This window comes from Elephantulus edwardii, unplaced genomic scaffold (assembly GCF_000299155.1).
Source record: "Elephantulus edwardii isolate Elephantulus edwardi_28Jun2011 unplaced genomic scaffold, EleEdw1.0 scaffold00011, whole genome shotgun sequence".
In the NCBI taxonomy this organism is placed as follows: domain Eukaryota; kingdom Metazoa; phylum Chordata; class Mammalia; order Macroscelidea; family Macroscelididae; genus Elephantulus; species Elephantulus edwardii.
Genome location: NW_006399761.1, coordinates 2,075,404 through 2,091,021, shown reverse-complemented (window position 1 = coordinate 2,091,021; position 15,618 = coordinate 2,075,404). Strand labels below are relative to the sequence as shown.

Here is a 15,618-nt window from a genome sequence, read left to right as displayed (position 1 = left end):
TCCCTCAGAAGAGCCGGTGGATTCAAACTACCTACCTTTTGGATGGCAGCACAAGTCCTAACCTACTCAGCCAGAACTACCTTAATACATAACTAATACATAAACAGTGAGCATTAGCCATGTTCCAATAAAACCTTATTTACAAAAACCAGCACAGGACAGAATGTGACCCGGGGGGGGGGGGGGGGCTGCCGCTTGCCCACCCATTCTAATAACAAGCCTGGCTCTGATTCAAGTCAATTCCAGTTCCCAGGGACCTTGCAGAGCAAAGAACTTCCCTGCATTCCCACGGCTTTTCATCTTTGCTTCATCTTCTACCCAGAGAGGAGCTGGTGGGTTTGAACCACCGACCTTCTGAATGGCAACTTGAACCTCTATGCCACCAGGACTCTAATAAAAATACAAGCAAGCACGTCATCTGTCATCAGGCTGCTTCTCACTGACAGTGACCTCCCATCAGGTCTCCAAGCTGTAAACCTTTAGGAGAGCAGACTGCGCATACGTCTCCTGAGGAGCGACTGGTGGATTTGAACCACCAACCTTTCAGTCAGCACCACCACCTGGACCCTTTGGGGATCTATGCCGTTATTTCTCCTAGGGGCTGCTGAAGTGACTAACTCACAGGGATCCTCTGAACATGCCCTGGCCTGCGCCGTGCTCACCATCTGTGATGTGCTCAAGACCACTGGTGACCACTGTGTCAATTAATCCTGGGGAAGGTCTTCCTCTCTTTCTCTGACCTTGCTCCTTATCCAGCATGATGATGTCTTTTTCCAAGGACTGGTCTCTCCTGACAGCGTGCCCAGAGTCTGTCTGCCTCAAAGTGTCATCATCCGCGCCCTCTATAGTAGTAGGTCACTGTCTGAGTTGTGATGTCACTTACTGTCTAGACCTGGCCAGTGAGAGAACTAGGACCCAGAATGGGCAGCATCTTCCCCAGGACACATGGCCCATAGTCAGGGCTCTACTCAGACCTCTGCTTCCCCATCACACTCAGAACAGCAGAGCAGGGCCTTCAGAAAGGCCGGGGCTGGGCGCCAAGTCAGGGCTCCAGGCTGCTGGGCTCCAGGCTTCACTGCTCCGACTCCGAGCGCCCAACCTCAGGACTGCCTCCGCTTGCAGGAAAGCTCCACACAGAAGGCCAGGCCCACAGAGGGAGCTCTGTAAGAGGGAGCGGCACTCACACACACAGACCGCCCCTCGTACCCAGGACTGACTGCAGCCCTGAGTGGAATAGCAGGTGAGGGTGCAGCCCCATTGAATTTACAGCTGCAGCCAGGGCGTGGAAGCAGCTGCTAAACTCTGCAAACCTGCTGGCTGGCCCCAGGGAGCTGGGAGAGGAATCCGGAAACCTGGAAGATTCAAGATGCCACATGTGGGCAGTAAATGTGTAGGGAGGACCTCCACGTCTCCAGATGAGGGGGCCGTGGAGAACGTCCCTCCTATGCAGAGCCGCTCAGCACTCAGGACGGCCACATGGCCATGGACCTAGAATGAGCCAAGATAACCCCCACTGTCCCAGCATGATCCAGTGGTGACCTCACAGTGGTCTTGGACCTTCATGGACGTGCACAATGCCACCATGGAGGATACGTAGCACATCCACCCAACTGAGGCACGCACGCTTCAAATGCTAGTGTCCGTGAGTTTCATTCTGCTTAATACACATAAGCAGAGCCCCCCAGCGTCCACATCCTGAGGGACCAGCCAGTGCTCGGATCGAGCCTGAGACCAATGGGGTCCTCTACTCTGGTCACGCACAACCTTGCTTCATCCTTGCAGCTGTCCCAGGACAAAGGCGCTACTGCGTGCCCACTGCAGACAAGCAGTCAGGACCACCCACAACCAGTCCACTGCTGCGGTTGTTAGGTACCCTCGAGTCAAAAACAACCCATAACGGCCCTATGGACAACAGATCTGAACCCCGTCCTATCCTGTGCCATCCTCACACTTCCCGACCCACCCAATCCTACTGTCACAGTCACACTGTCAACCCACCTGGTTGGAGGGTCTTTCTCTCACCACACCTCTACCTTCCCAAGCATGATGGCCCTTCCAAGGAATCATCTCTCCTAGCAACGTGTCCAAAGTATCTGAGATGAAGTTTCACCACCTTTGCCTCTAAGAAGCATTCTGGCTTCACCTTCTCCAAGACATATCTGTTTGTCCTTTTCACAGCCCATGGGATATTCAGCACTCTTCCCCAACACCACAGCTCAAAGGCATCAATTCTTCCTCTATTATCCTTATTCACTGTCCAGCTCTCAGATGCATAGCAAGTGGCTGAAAAGACTATAGCCTGGATCAGGGGAAAAGACTATAGCCTGGATCAGGGGCACCTGAGTCCTCCAACTAATGTAACTGCTCCTCGATAATGTGGAGGGGTCCCTGACTGTGGACTTCTCCAGTGCAACCCGTCTCTTTATCTCTTGACTGTGAATATAAAGTATACTGATTATCGGTCTAAGTAAGATGAAGTTGTTGACAATCCTTTCTCCGGCCGTGATGCTGTTGCCTAATGGTCCAGCGGCAGGGATTTTGTTTTCTAGACACTGAGATACTATCCTCATTGAAGGCTGCAGTGTTTACTCTTCTACAGCAGAAGCTTCAAGTCCTCCTCACTTTCAGCAAGCAAAGTTGTGTCATCTCCATAATGAAGATTAGTGAGAAGTCTTCCCTCCAATCCTAACGTCACATCCTTCTTCAGCTTCTTGAAGAATTTGCTCAGCACAGAGTGGAATTCAGTTCCGACTCATAACACCTCTTCACCAGGTTCCTGAGGCCGCAAGTCTGCACAGGAGGAGACTGCCCATCTTTCTCCCATGGAGCTGCTGGTGCGCCCCAACCGCCTATGTGTAGGTTACATGCTCTCCACCAGGGCTCCTGGTGATGCAGAGACGGTAAGGAGTAGTTATTCTGGCTGTGTGCTCCTAGGAGACTCTCAGAGGTCACGCGGACGATGGCTGGGCTGCGTGAGGGGTCCACAAAGCTCTCCTCTCCACACTGCACTGCTATTTGGGAGTCTCAGTGAAGCCGGGAGGGAAGGTCACCTTGGGGCAGAGGTGTGCTGAGACGAGTTTAACAACAGGCTTTCCGGAAACAAAGCCAGCCCTGACTGGTTGCATTTGTGACTTGCGCGGTATGTATATCCTTGTCCTGGCTGCTCTGAAGCTGCCTGCACGTCACCGCTGAGGGCAGCGTTGGGAAGAGAAGGGCAGTAGAACACTCTGTGTACTCTTTGTACTTCACAGACACAGCAGACAGAAATAACCACAGGAGCATCAAGCCGCATGGAAGGTCAGTGGCCATGACATTGACCCTCACTCATGGCACCTCCACGTGTGTCAGAGTTAAGATCTGCTCCCTAGACATTCCCAGGGCTGACTTTTGGGAAGTCAGTGGCCGAACCTTTCTTTGAGTTGATGGTAACAGGAGCTGGGAAAAATATGTGGCAAAGCCCTGGAGTGGGAGACTGGGCAGAGGTCTGGTGAGCCCTTTCTGGAGCCTGAGATGTGATAGTGGTCTATTGCCAGCACTGTGGAGGGTGAGATATTTTCAAAGTAACACAAACAGATGGCATCCTTGAGCAGGGCACCATGCTCTCTGACTCTGCTGGTCAAGAGATTCAGTTGGCACACAGCCCAGCTGCATCCTTGTTTTCTAGATTACGTTTCTAGTAGGATTATCTACCTACAACCTTTCCCATTCCATTCTATCATTCCAGGATGCTCACATTTTAGAAGTTTGAGTCTGTTCTGGTTTCACTTTGTCAGCTGCGAATGAGCCTAGGAAAATCCATTCAAAGCCCTGGTTCTAACACCCACTCATCCTGTGGTGTGAACGTTTGGGGTTCAGAGTCGTTCCAGAGCTGTGCTGATCAATGCCACTGACTGCTGTGGTAGCGCTGCCTGCTGCTGCCCTGTCCAGCAGGGCTGACAGCAGCCACATGGGGCTCTCGAGCACTTGAAACAAGAAGCTAATTCTTTCTATCAGCTATTTTAGTCGTAAACTTAAACAGCCACACAGTTCCATAGTTTCAGTCTCCCCATCTATAAAACGGGAATGATAAGGCAATCCAGATTGCGGGGGCTGCCACGGGGATGAAATTACATGATGCATAAAAAGTTCTCAGCCTGTTTGCTGGCACATGGGAAACACAACTTCAGCAGTAATTCTTAAGCTCTAGTCCTTGGAAAAAGACATCAAGCAGGGAAAGGTGAAGGGTCAGAAGAGAAGACGACTCTCAACAAGACAGACAAATGGACAGTGACTGCAGCAACGGGCTCAAGTGCATCAGAGATGAGGAGGATGGCACAGGATAGGACGGGGCTCAGATCCGTTGTTCACAGGGTCTCTATGAGATGTAGCTGATTCAATGGCACCGAACAACAATGACGTTCATCTGAAAGAACCCTGGTCGTTTGGTGCTTTAAGCATTGGGTTGCTAACCAAAAGGCTGGTCCCAGGAGCCCACTACCTTCTCAAGTGGAGAAGGACCATTGAGATTCACAGCTCAGAAGCGCAATGGAAGGTCTCAACGCATCACAATCAACTCAGCAGCAGCAGGTTTGGTTTGCGGGATGCTCCTTAGGGACCTCTCTAAAGTACTCAGGAGCAACAGTGTCTCTCTGGAGACTAAGGTGCACCTGATACAGGCCATGGTCTTTGCAATCGCTTGTTATGCATCAGAGAGTTGGACAATGACTAGGGAGGACAGAAGGAGAGTGGATGCTTTTGAGCTGTGGTGCTGGAGAAGAGTACTGAATGTACCATGGACTTCCAGGCAAACAAACAGATTCATCTTGGAGAGGATTAAACCAAGCTACTCCTTGGAGTCAAGGATTCTGGGGCTTTGTCTGACATACTTTGGACATGTTGTAAGGAGAGACAGGTCCTTGGAGAGGGACATCATGCTTGGGAGGGTGGAGGGACAGCGCAGGAGGGGAAGACCCTCTATGAGATGGATTGATTCGGTGACTGGGGTAATCGGGATGGGTGTGTCAGAGGCAGTGCGGTTGGCGCAGGATAGAGCAGGGTTTAGGGCTGTTGTGCATAGGGTCGCTATGAGTCGCAAACGACTCTACACTCTACGGCACATAACAACAACAACAACCTTAGGGCGCTGCATCCTGAGAGTTGGATGGAGCACGGACCTCAAGCCCACAACAAAGACGTGGGCACCAGCATGCGCTCACGCGCGCGCACAGACACAGTCCCCCGCCCCCGCCCCATGCATAGCTTTGCATACAATTTCAAGGCAGTCCCACACTTTTGCAGCCAGGTCAAGAGCACCATTTTGGAACAGGACAGAGACCTTTCCAAACCCCTAAGACTACACGCACTCATTGCTGACGTCCCCTCCCTTCCCTGCCCAAGCTCAGGCATCTCAGAAAACTCCCCGCACTGCGCCAAGCACAGAAAGCGGGCTCTGGAAAATTCTCGGCGCACGGGGCGGGGGCAGGCCCAGGAAAGGCGACAGCACGGATTCTCTGAGCTCATCCCGGCAGGCAGCCGTCAGAGAGTTCCCAGAGAGACCGGTGGCGTCGGGAGGGGGTGGCTGGGTGGGAGCTGGCGGAGGCGGCGAGGGTGTGGGGCGCGGAGAGGGAGGCTGGATGGAACGCGCTATAATAGCGGCTTTGTGCTCCGCTTCCCAGTTCCCTGGGAACGCCAGGAAGATTATGAAACCCGGTGTCTTTGGGAATGCCAGGATATTAGCTGGAAAAAGAATAATACGAAAATAAAATAATGCTCGGGATGGAGACAGCAGACGATTAGCAGACGGAGCCAGGGCCTCCCGCTCCGCGGAGGGAGCCAGGCTTGGCCCCTGCAGACGGTTTTGGGGAAAGGCTGCCCGTGCTAATGAGCAGACGGGGCCTGCCTTCCAGCAGCCTCCTCCAGAAGGGCGCTGGCGGGCGAGGCCTGGCGGTGGACGGTGGGCCCCGAGGGGGGAGGCTGGGTGTGGGGTTCAGACACCCAAAATGATCAGCCCCTGAGGTCACCTGTCCCACCCACAGGCCTTGCCAAGGCTCCTCAAGGTCTGCCTCTCGATGGCCTCCTCTTCCTCACTTGGCACCTCACTCCCGAGGGACACAGTCCAGCCTCCAGCACCCCGAGACGCACACTCCCTGGAGCCGACCACATTCAGTTACACCGTCAGGCGTCCCCCAGGGACTGCATCAAGTGGGAAGACTCCTCAGATCAAGGTCACATCATCACTTTTCTCCCCCATGGAGCTGGAAGTGTCCTTCTCCAGGACCTCCAGGTCAGGGGTGACCACACAGGTTCAGACACACCTGCCTCTCTCGGAAGAGCAAACAAGGGGATGGGGAAGACCACCCCCCTCATCATCAGGAGCCTCCTTTCCTCCACGCAGAAGCTACTCAAATGTGGTCCTCAGACCAGCCACGAGTCAGCATCACCCCGGGGCCACCGCGGGATGGAAACCACCCGCCAAGAGCAGCAGACAAGCATCCACCTTTAACAATCTCCCTAAGGGGCTCCTGCGCTAATCAAGTCTGGGAAGCGCAGCACCTCAGCACTTTGTCACTTTTGACAGCCACCCTAGGGATGACTTTCCTGATGAGGAAACAGTCACCAAAGGAGCAAGTGAATCGTCCTCAGCAAGGAAGGCCAAAGTCAAGGTGAAGGTAAGTCTGACCGACTCCCAAGGCTAGTCCCTTCCACCACAGCACTCAACAGGCAGTGTGACAGTGGGTAACGTCGTGACAGTGGGGAACACGCAGCGCTCGGGGCAGGAACTGGGGTCCCAGCAACCAGAACACCTGCCCAACTGTCCTGTGAAGCAGGGTGGATTCTGCTGGGCGTCAGTATATGCGAGGGCAGGACAGGGGAGGCTGGACTCCTGATGGGGAGCTGGCTGTCCGAGGCCCTAGCAGGGGCATGGAAAGGTGACCGTGGAAGGAAACTGTGATGGGGGTGAGGGGGCGGAGGGCATTGGTCTAGACAGTTATTGTCAAATGTGCCTATGGCCCTTTCCAAATGCCTACTACTCCTGAAGGCCTTCCAAAGCTTGGTGGCCCCCGAAGTTAGGGTTTGGGGGTTCCTGCCTCTGCAGCTGGTGGTCCCCTGGGATTGGCAGGTCAGCATGCAGGTGTCCTGTGCAGGTCACAGGTGACTGCGGGCACACAGGTGGGCATATGCCCATCGGCCTCCCCTCCCAGCTGACCCGACACTGGCTTTCAGCAACTCTTCAGGAGATCCTCGCCCACCAGCACACAGTCCACGGCCTTCTCTGTTTCTGGGAAAGAGGTGTCCCTTTCCTTCCCCTGGTCACTGAGCTGGGGAAGCTTGGCAGTGGGTCCTCCAGAATGGTCCAGCCCTGAGTTTCCATCATGCAGGACACGCACCCTGGCTTCACCACCTGCCCCTCTCCCCAAGCCCCTGACAATGGACCCCACGCCCGCCCCACAGCCCGCCCGTGGCCTCCCAGCCTCACTGCTCTGACCGCCTGGCAGGCAGCCCCGGGCCGCCTTTGCATCCTGAGCTTCATGTGTCAGATGTGCCAGGGCCAAACGTGAACTCATCGCGGCCTGGGCACACCCCGCCCGGCCTGCCAAGGGCAGCGGCACCGCAGTCCATTCAGAGGAGTGTCTGCGGCGTCTCTGACCCCTCTGCCCCAGCCCTGCCATGTCCACTTCCTCCACGGTGGTCCTACGACCCACACCCTGACGACCACCGCAGGCCTGGAGTCCCACCCAAGGCTCTTCTCTGCAGCCACCTAATGAAGGGCCCTCCTGGATCCCACAGCTCCTGCCAGCCCCCACGGTTCACTGCATGAAGGCCTGGGGCCTCTTTCCTCTACTCTTAGAAGCCCCTCTCCCCAGTCCTCTAGGGCTGTCAATCACAGAGGAGGCAGGACAGCCAATCAGAGCCCCCAACTCCTCACCCTCAGACGGGGGGGGGGGGGGGGGGGGGGGGGGGGGAGCTGGGGCTGATGCGAGGCTGCTGTTGGCCTTACTCAGGCAGCACTGTCCACCAGCTGCAAGGGAAGCCGAGGGATGGTGGGGTGGGCTGTGCTGGCTAGGGGACGAGGTCAGCCCTTCGTCCTGGGACCACCTCCACAGAGCAGAGCTGTGTGGGAACGAGGCCAACGCAGAGGAGAGAAGCAGCCCCGCAGATGTCCCGGGAGCCCTGACGAAGCCCCACCTGCAGCCGGACCTAACACCTATTCTTCTCTCGGGCTCACCCAGCCGTGTGAGCCGAACCCGGCTCCTCAACGACTCTGCCTGTGCTCCACGTGGCTTTTAATTCTTGTTTTAGAAAGTAATTCCTAGGGCTTTCTTCCAAGCCACTCAGAGTGGATTTGAACCTCTGACCGCTCCCTTGTCAATGCGCTCATTCGTTTGCATTACCCATCGCTTTACCTGTGAGCCCACCCGTGTACCCCTCCTCTCTTATAAACCAATCTGAGCTGCGATTCCGCCAGATGAAAGCAGGGCCTGATTACTCAGGACACAGTGTGGCTTCTCAGAGCTGCCTTCACTCTGCAGCCTGCCTCTCACAACGGCTTTGTACCCACCCTGATGGTCAGAAGACCAAAGCCCTGGTGGCTTTGAATTGTGGTGCAGGAGGAGAGTACTGAAGACCTCCTGAGCTGTCTCAAGAACAAACGCATCTGTCCTGAAGGAAGGGCAACCAGGGTGCTCCGTAGAGGCGAGGACAGGGAAGCGTCACCTCACAGCCTTTGGGCGTGTGGTCAGAAGGGCCAGTCCTTGGAAAAGGACATCATGCTGGGAAAGGTGGAGGGTCAGCAAAAAAGAGCAAGACCTTCTACAAGATAAACTGACGCAGTGACGATGTGAACTTGAGTGTGTCAGAGATGGGGAGGCTGGTACGGCACAGAGCAAGGTTCAGATCTGCTGTTCACAGAGACAGGCCGAGTTGGCTCAAGGCACCTCACAACAACTCCTCAGTGAGAATCAAGCGACCATCACCAGCCCCGTTCCACGTCCACCTCGTTCCTCACTCAAGACAGGAGTCATGACCACCAGCCCTGGCCTATGAGTCGCAGACTGTGGCCAGCTCTGACCCGGCCAGTGGTTCCGCCCTACCCTGTTCCAGGCCTTGTCTGGGGACTAGTTCAGGACTCTGCCTCCCCTTAGTTCCCCTCCCTGAGCTAGAAGGCAGGGTCTGCCCTTGCCAAAGTCCAGGGGGCTCCCTCCTGAGCCTGTGAGGTCTCTGTGTCATCAGGCCTCCGAGCTTGCTCCTCTGCCTGACCACACAGAACCATGTGAATCACCCATCATGGCCTGAGAACCACAGAACATCCCATCTCCTGGCCGCTTGGGGCCTCCGCTGGACCCTCTGCCTTGTTCCTAACCCATCACATACTGGACCTGGCCCCTGCACTTCCCTGGCCCTGTCACTGAGCGTCCCACAGATGTACATCCAGCCTGGTCCAGAGCTGGGCCCCATCCAAGCAAGCGTGTGCACACACACATACACACACACTCTCACTCACTCACAGAGACGTGCACAGCTCTTGATCCACACGACATGTGTGAGTCCAGCACTCAATGCAGGTCGTAGCCCACATCCCACACAGTGCGCAGGAATTATGGCTGGATTTAGAGGAGTGTCTCGTCCAGAGCTCCAGTGGCCGAGCGGTAAAGTATTGCACTGCCAACTCAAAGGCGTGCGGTTTGGATCCACCACTTGCTCTGTGGGAGAGAAATAGGCAACCTCCTCCCGTGTGAGTTCCATCCTCTGTAAACCCACTGGAGGGCCAGCTACAGGTCAGTTCTGACTCGATAACATGTAATGACCCACCCGGGGCATCTCACTCCCAGCTCTGGAGACCCCCAGACAACAGAGGTAGGAAATGGCCTGTGTTCTGAAGGGCCTGCCCACCTCTTTGGGAGTCCATCACTCAAACCGTAACAGGGATTTGTGCTGCAACTCGGGAGTTGCATGCTAGACTCTAATTCATAAGTGGTCCAGTGGTGGGGAGCTCTGCTAATCACCCAGAGTGAGACACAGTGCCCCCAGAATTCCTGGGGATGATCAGGAGATGACTTCTAGCCCAGAAGGATGTATGTCCAAGCCTGGCCATTCAGCCACACTTCTCCGGCAAGGCCCCCTCAGCCCATCACCTCACCTCACCAGCCCACCCTTTCAGGAACAGCCAGCGTCCCTAGTTGAAGTCCGAGGTCAGAGGATCAGAGACCAAGGGCCTGTCCCCTCCGTCCCTTGGGGGTCCCTGCATGTTACTCCTCTCAGCTCCGGGCAGCACAGTCCCACGTACCAGAACCCCCTCGAGGGCGAACACGGCCGCGGGCCCCGTCTTCTCCAGCGGCTCCATGCAGCGGCGCCAGCGCCGGCGGCGGAAGGCATCCGTCTTGCGGTATTCCAGGTGGAACTTCCAGCCGAACAGCGAGGCGTACTCCCAGCCCTCGCCCTCCGCCTCTGCCAGCTGGTGCTGCGTGGACAATGGGCACACACTCAGGCTGGGCCTCCCCACCTCACAACTGCCCACTGGGATCCGGGGGGAATCCTGGGAGGGCCACCTGGATGAGGGGGGCTTTGAGCAGCATTCCCAGTGCCAGGTTAGAAAAACCATGGGAGACAGGAGACTGTCTGGGCCAGGAGAGAAGTGAGGAGCCAGAAAGGGAAGGCAGACAAGGTGGACTCTGGTCCCCGTGACACCATTGTGCTTCTCAGGTTTATCTGAATTACGGGTGGGACTTCACGGGTCCCAGCCTTCCTTGTCATTCCCTTTTCCTTTCTTTTTTTGGGGGGAAGTGGTCTGCCCATCAGAGGCAAAAATGAAGAGGTCCTTTCCCAAGCTGCAGGATGTTTCTCCCCAGGGAATGAGGACTAGGTCAGCTGTGTGGGCATCTCTGGCACTCCCTGCCCCTCACCAAGAAGCCCCAGAGCTGAGACTCGCCTTCAGAGAGCCCAGTTTGATGGAAAATAGTCCCCTCTGCACAGAGCCTGTCATTGTGAAGATTCTGGTGACATTGAGTCCGAGGACCAAAGGGCAGTGGGCGGGGGTGGGGGGGACCGGGTTAGGGGGACTGCCTGTGGTGAAGAAGCAGGTGTGGGATGCCTGTCCTGCAAGGCTTCATTCCTGTCTGCTGTCCTTTCTAGAATCTCTGTGTCCGGGGAGCCAGATAGAGACCTGAGTCATGCAGAGGTCCCCCTGGTGTGAGGAGGCCTGAATCTTGGGTCAAAGCCCAGAGATATAGGGATGGAAGCTAGAGGAAGAGGGGGAAGCAGCCCTGGGGCTGGTACACCCTGGACGTCAGGCAGACCACAGCCTTTGTACATGTACACACCCTGGGCATCTGCACAGTGTGCACGTGAGCTCACAAGGGGACCCCGTATCCAGCAAACACACAGGAAGACACACACACACATATGGTATCAGGCTGACCGCAACAAAGCACTGTCCTCCACTGAAGACGCTTCCCACTAGGGAGGGCGGTGTCCCAGTCTGACCCTTGCAGGCTCACCACACCCCACCCCGGCTGGCAACTGACATTCAGGTAGGGTAGCTCGGGCCCACCGCTCCAGACACCACATCCTGCAGGTCTTCACTCACCATGGGGTGACTTCACTCACCTGAAGTCCTGCCTTAAAATGCACACCACCTCCAGGGGACCCAGTCCAGCACGATCCACCCCGGGCTGTGTCTCCTGGGCCCAGGTGAACTCAGAGAGCTTCATGTGTGCTGGGAGAGTGTCTTTGTGTGTATGTGTGTGTGTGTGAGAGAGAGAGAGAGAGAGAGAAAGAGACAGGTGCAATCTGTGTATTTATTCTGAGCGTGCATTTGTGTGTCTGTGTTGCAAGTATGGCGTGTATGTGTGTGTGTGTGTGTACGCACTAAGTGTGCCCAGTGCACTGTGTCTGTGCTGTGTGAGACCTGTGTGTGTGTCATGTGAGGTGGGTGTGTGCGTGTTCTGCAGGTGTGACAGGTGTGCTCTGGGTGTGGTCTAGGTGCACATGCATGGCAAGTGTGATCTGTGTGTGCGCTGCAGGTCTGATGCGTCTGTGTGCGTGCACTGGCTGCGATCCCTGTACCTGTGTGTGTGTTGATCTATATGCACGTGTGGGGCAGGTACACACTGGATGTATGTGCTGAGTGTGCACCGAGTATGGTCTGCATGCATGTATTTGTGGTAGGGGTGTGTGTGCGCGCACGCGCACATGTGTACTGTGTTGAGTGTAGTGTGTGTGCATGCAGTTTTGATGCGTATGTGCACACACTGGGTGTCATTTGTGTGCATGTGTGTGACGCGTTTCATCTGTGTGTGCGCTGTGGTGTGTGTGTTGCAGACATGATATGCGTGTGTGTGCTGGTGTGATCTGTGTGCGTGTATGTGGCAGGAACTATCTCTGTGTGTGTACTGTGCTGTGTGCATGTTGCAGGTATGATGTATGTGTGTGCACTGTGTGTGTGTGTGTGTGTGTGTGCTGCAAGCAAAATACATGTGTGTGCACTGGATATGATCTGCATGCATCCCAAATGTGCCCTGTGAGCCCTGGGACCTGTCACACGCACACACACCCATATATACATATATATACACACCCATATATACATATATACACATACATATATACATATATATATACCCAGAGACCTGCTCTTTCTGTCCCCTCTCCTCGGGCTCAGCAACTGCTCCAGTGCCCAGTGACCCCTCCCCACGGGTTCACCACGTGTCCCCGTGCCTGCTGAGCCTGCTCCGTGCCCGGGTGGTCATCCCTGCCCACAGGCTCCGCCCCTCCCCACAGGCTCCGCCCCTACCAGGCTCACCTTCCTCAGTGCTTCCAGCTGGCTGAGGTCCCTCCGGCGCAGACGGACCCAGCGGCGTCGGCGGTGCGTGTAGTACATCTTCTCTGCAGGGACCCAGTGCCTCGGCTTCCGGTCAGGGGGGATGGTGATGCCATACTCCCAGCCTGGGCGAAAGGCACTCATCACTCAGTGTCCAGCACCCCTCGTCTCCTGAGGACGGCCTGGGTGTGCTCGCAGAGTCTTAGACAGCCACCTAGTGTGGTCTGGATTCACACCTTGACGTGAGGCCCTCAGGGAGAACCCAAGTGAAGCAGGGCAGGTAAGGCCGACCGTGGGCCACGGCGCCCTGTGCTCCCTCCCCGCACCCCAGACAAGTTCAAGAGCTCACCCGCTGGGCCCCAGGCCCGCCCACCTTGCTCATCCACAGCACGGTTAAGGTCCGTGGACCATTCCTCGTCCTCCCAATTCCAGCCCAGTGGACACTCGATGACATCCTTGGGTAGCACCTTCTCCCCATTCTAGGAGCAAAACAGAGACAGGCAGACATGAGTCCGGGCAGATCAGGCACAACTCAACAAGACACAACCTCACAGATTCTGACAGGAGGACAGAGTCCTGGACACCTGGGAGGCTCAGGCCGCCCCCACACTGTCCTCTGTAAGGCCCTGGCAGAGTCCAGGCGCAAGCTGGGAAGAACATTTAGAAAGAGCTGACCCCCACACAGTGTCCACTTACCACATCTGTGTAGTTGTCACTCATGTAGATCCACTGGCCCCCAGGGAGACGCGTCTGGTTCTCAAACACCTCCTCCACGAAGCTCAGGTGCCCAGCATCAGCGTCATGCAGCAAGCTGCAAGGGGCACCATCAGAACCCGTGTCCACAGGAAGACAGTGCGGGTAGAGCCCACACTGGCAGAGCCCACCCTTCACGGCCACCAGCAAGACCCCAGGGCCAGCCCACCCAACACAGAGCAGTGGAGGGGAAGGCTGCTGGGAGCACGCAGACAGCCTGAGAGGAGAAAGCCATAGGTTTAGGGTCTGAGGGCTCAGCGCTAACGCATAAATGGCCTAGTGCTGCCAGCCCAAAGGCACGCAGTTCAAATCCACCAGCTGTTCCACGGGAGAAAGATGAACAACCTTCTCCCTCGTGATTTAACGCCTCTGAACATCCACTGAGTGTAGGTTGTGCGTCGGTTCTCACCTGACAGCACACAACTACAATTTCAATAAAATACCCTCCACAAGATGGATTGACACAGTGCCGTGAGCAGTCGGCTGGAGCAGATCCGAGACGGTGAGGATGGTGCAGGGGAGGGGAGGGAGGGCTCAGACCTGTTGTTCATACAGTCTTGATGAGTCACAGTTGACTTGATGGCATTTAACAACAACAACTTCCATTTTTCAAAAAGTTAAAAGAAAAAAAATCAAAACAGCTTTTGTCGTATGTCAACCAAACAGAAAAACCCAAACTCAGTGCCATGGAGGAGGACCGACTCCTAGCTGACCTCCCAGTGGGCCAGACACTGCCAACAGCACGGAGGAGGCTGCCCGTCTTGCTCCCGCAGAGCCAGCGGGAGGAAGGAGAGAAAGAAGGGAAGACAGAAGTGCAGCTGGAGGAAGGGGGAGATGTTGCTCGGGGAGGAACAGAGAGCATGGGAAAGGCTGCTCAGGGGAGAGTGTGGGCACCTCCGACATGGGGGCCGAGGGGAGGGTGCCCACGTGGATGAGGGAACACAGAGGGTGGATGCTCAGGTGAAGAGCGGTCAACTCTGGCTTAGTAACGAGGACTTTCTGAGTGTTGGCGCCGCTCTAGACTGGCCCCTGGGGAAGCTGTGACCAGCAGGAGGGCTGCAGGCACAGACAGAGGGAGTCACAGAGCCCGGGGGACCATCAGGGACAGCCACAACTCACGTCTTCTCCGGACACACGAACCAGTCTCCAGCCCAGGCCCAGCCTGTCGAGGGGCGGAAGCTGTCTTTGGGCAGCCGGATCTTGCCCGTGATGTCCGAAAACTTGGGGTAGGTGAGGCCTGTTGTGCCCCAGTTACCAACCAGGGCCAGCTTGACCTGGTTCTCATACTTGGGAGTAAGCAAAAGAGATGCACAGAGTCAGGGCCACAGGCAGCTCTGGGGGTGAGGGGGAGGGCACGGGTGGGCCAGCAGGCACTCACAGTTTCCGCAAAGACAGACAGCTTCCCTTCAGCAAACTGGTTGAACTCCTTCTCATCCACAGACAGGCCGAACCAGAGCTTGACCCGGATCTGCACTGGCATTCGGGCCCCGGGCACCTCTTCCATTGGATACTGAGGACCAGGAAAGGGTAGAAACACACAGCTTTCCTTAGCATCAAAATATCCCTCCTGGGCAACACCCTTATCAACCACGCACCCTACTGGGGCACCTCAGGCCATGCTGTCGGGAGGGACCAGTCCTTAGAAAAAAGTCGTAAAAGATAGAGGGTCTGAGGGAGAGAGGAAGACCCTCAACAAGGTGGACCAACTCTGTGACTATAACGGGGCTGGAGCACCTCAGAGACCGTGAGGATGGCGCATAGTGACCACAGGACAGGGCAGGGTTCAGATCTGTGGTTCACAGTGTCCCTACAAGTCACAGTCCACTTGATGGCACATCTAACATCATCACAATACCACAGAAGAGGAATACATATCGAGGAGAGCTTGTCCCCCGGCTAGGACAGCATTTCACAGAGCCAGGACTTCCCCAAGGAGAACACTGGCCCCACCTAGGAGTGCCCTGTGGAGAGGGTCCATGTCTGAGTCAGGGTCGGCCATTCTCCCCTTCTCCCACCACATCCTCCCTTCTGTTTTCTTCTAGAACAGCCCTGCCCAGTGGGACTCCTCG

General features: G+C 56.0%; 1 protein-coding gene across 14 annotated transcripts in view; it reads right to left on the bottom strand.

Moving 5' to 3' along the window:
• The window catches only part of DYSF (dysferlin), a 238,455-nt gene that overhangs the window by 115,952 nt on the left and 106,885 nt on the right, over positions 1–15,618 (bottom strand). For all 14 annotated transcript variants that reach the window (XM_006880872.1, XM_006880868.1, XM_006880876.1 and 11 more), the window contains 6 exons: positions 14,928–15,059; positions 14,669–14,835; positions 13,493–13,607; positions 13,170–13,275; positions 12,779–12,921; positions 10,265–10,438 (listed from right to left, as the gene is read on the bottom strand). In XM_006880872.1, coding sequence (XP_006880934.1) covers positions 10,265–10,438; positions 12,779–12,921; positions 13,170–13,275; positions 13,493–13,607; positions 14,669–14,835; positions 14,928–15,059 — 837 coding nt within the window. The remainder of the gene's footprint in view (positions 1–10,264; positions 10,439–12,778; positions 12,922–13,169; positions 13,276–13,492; positions 13,608–14,668; positions 14,836–14,927; positions 15,060–15,618) is intronic.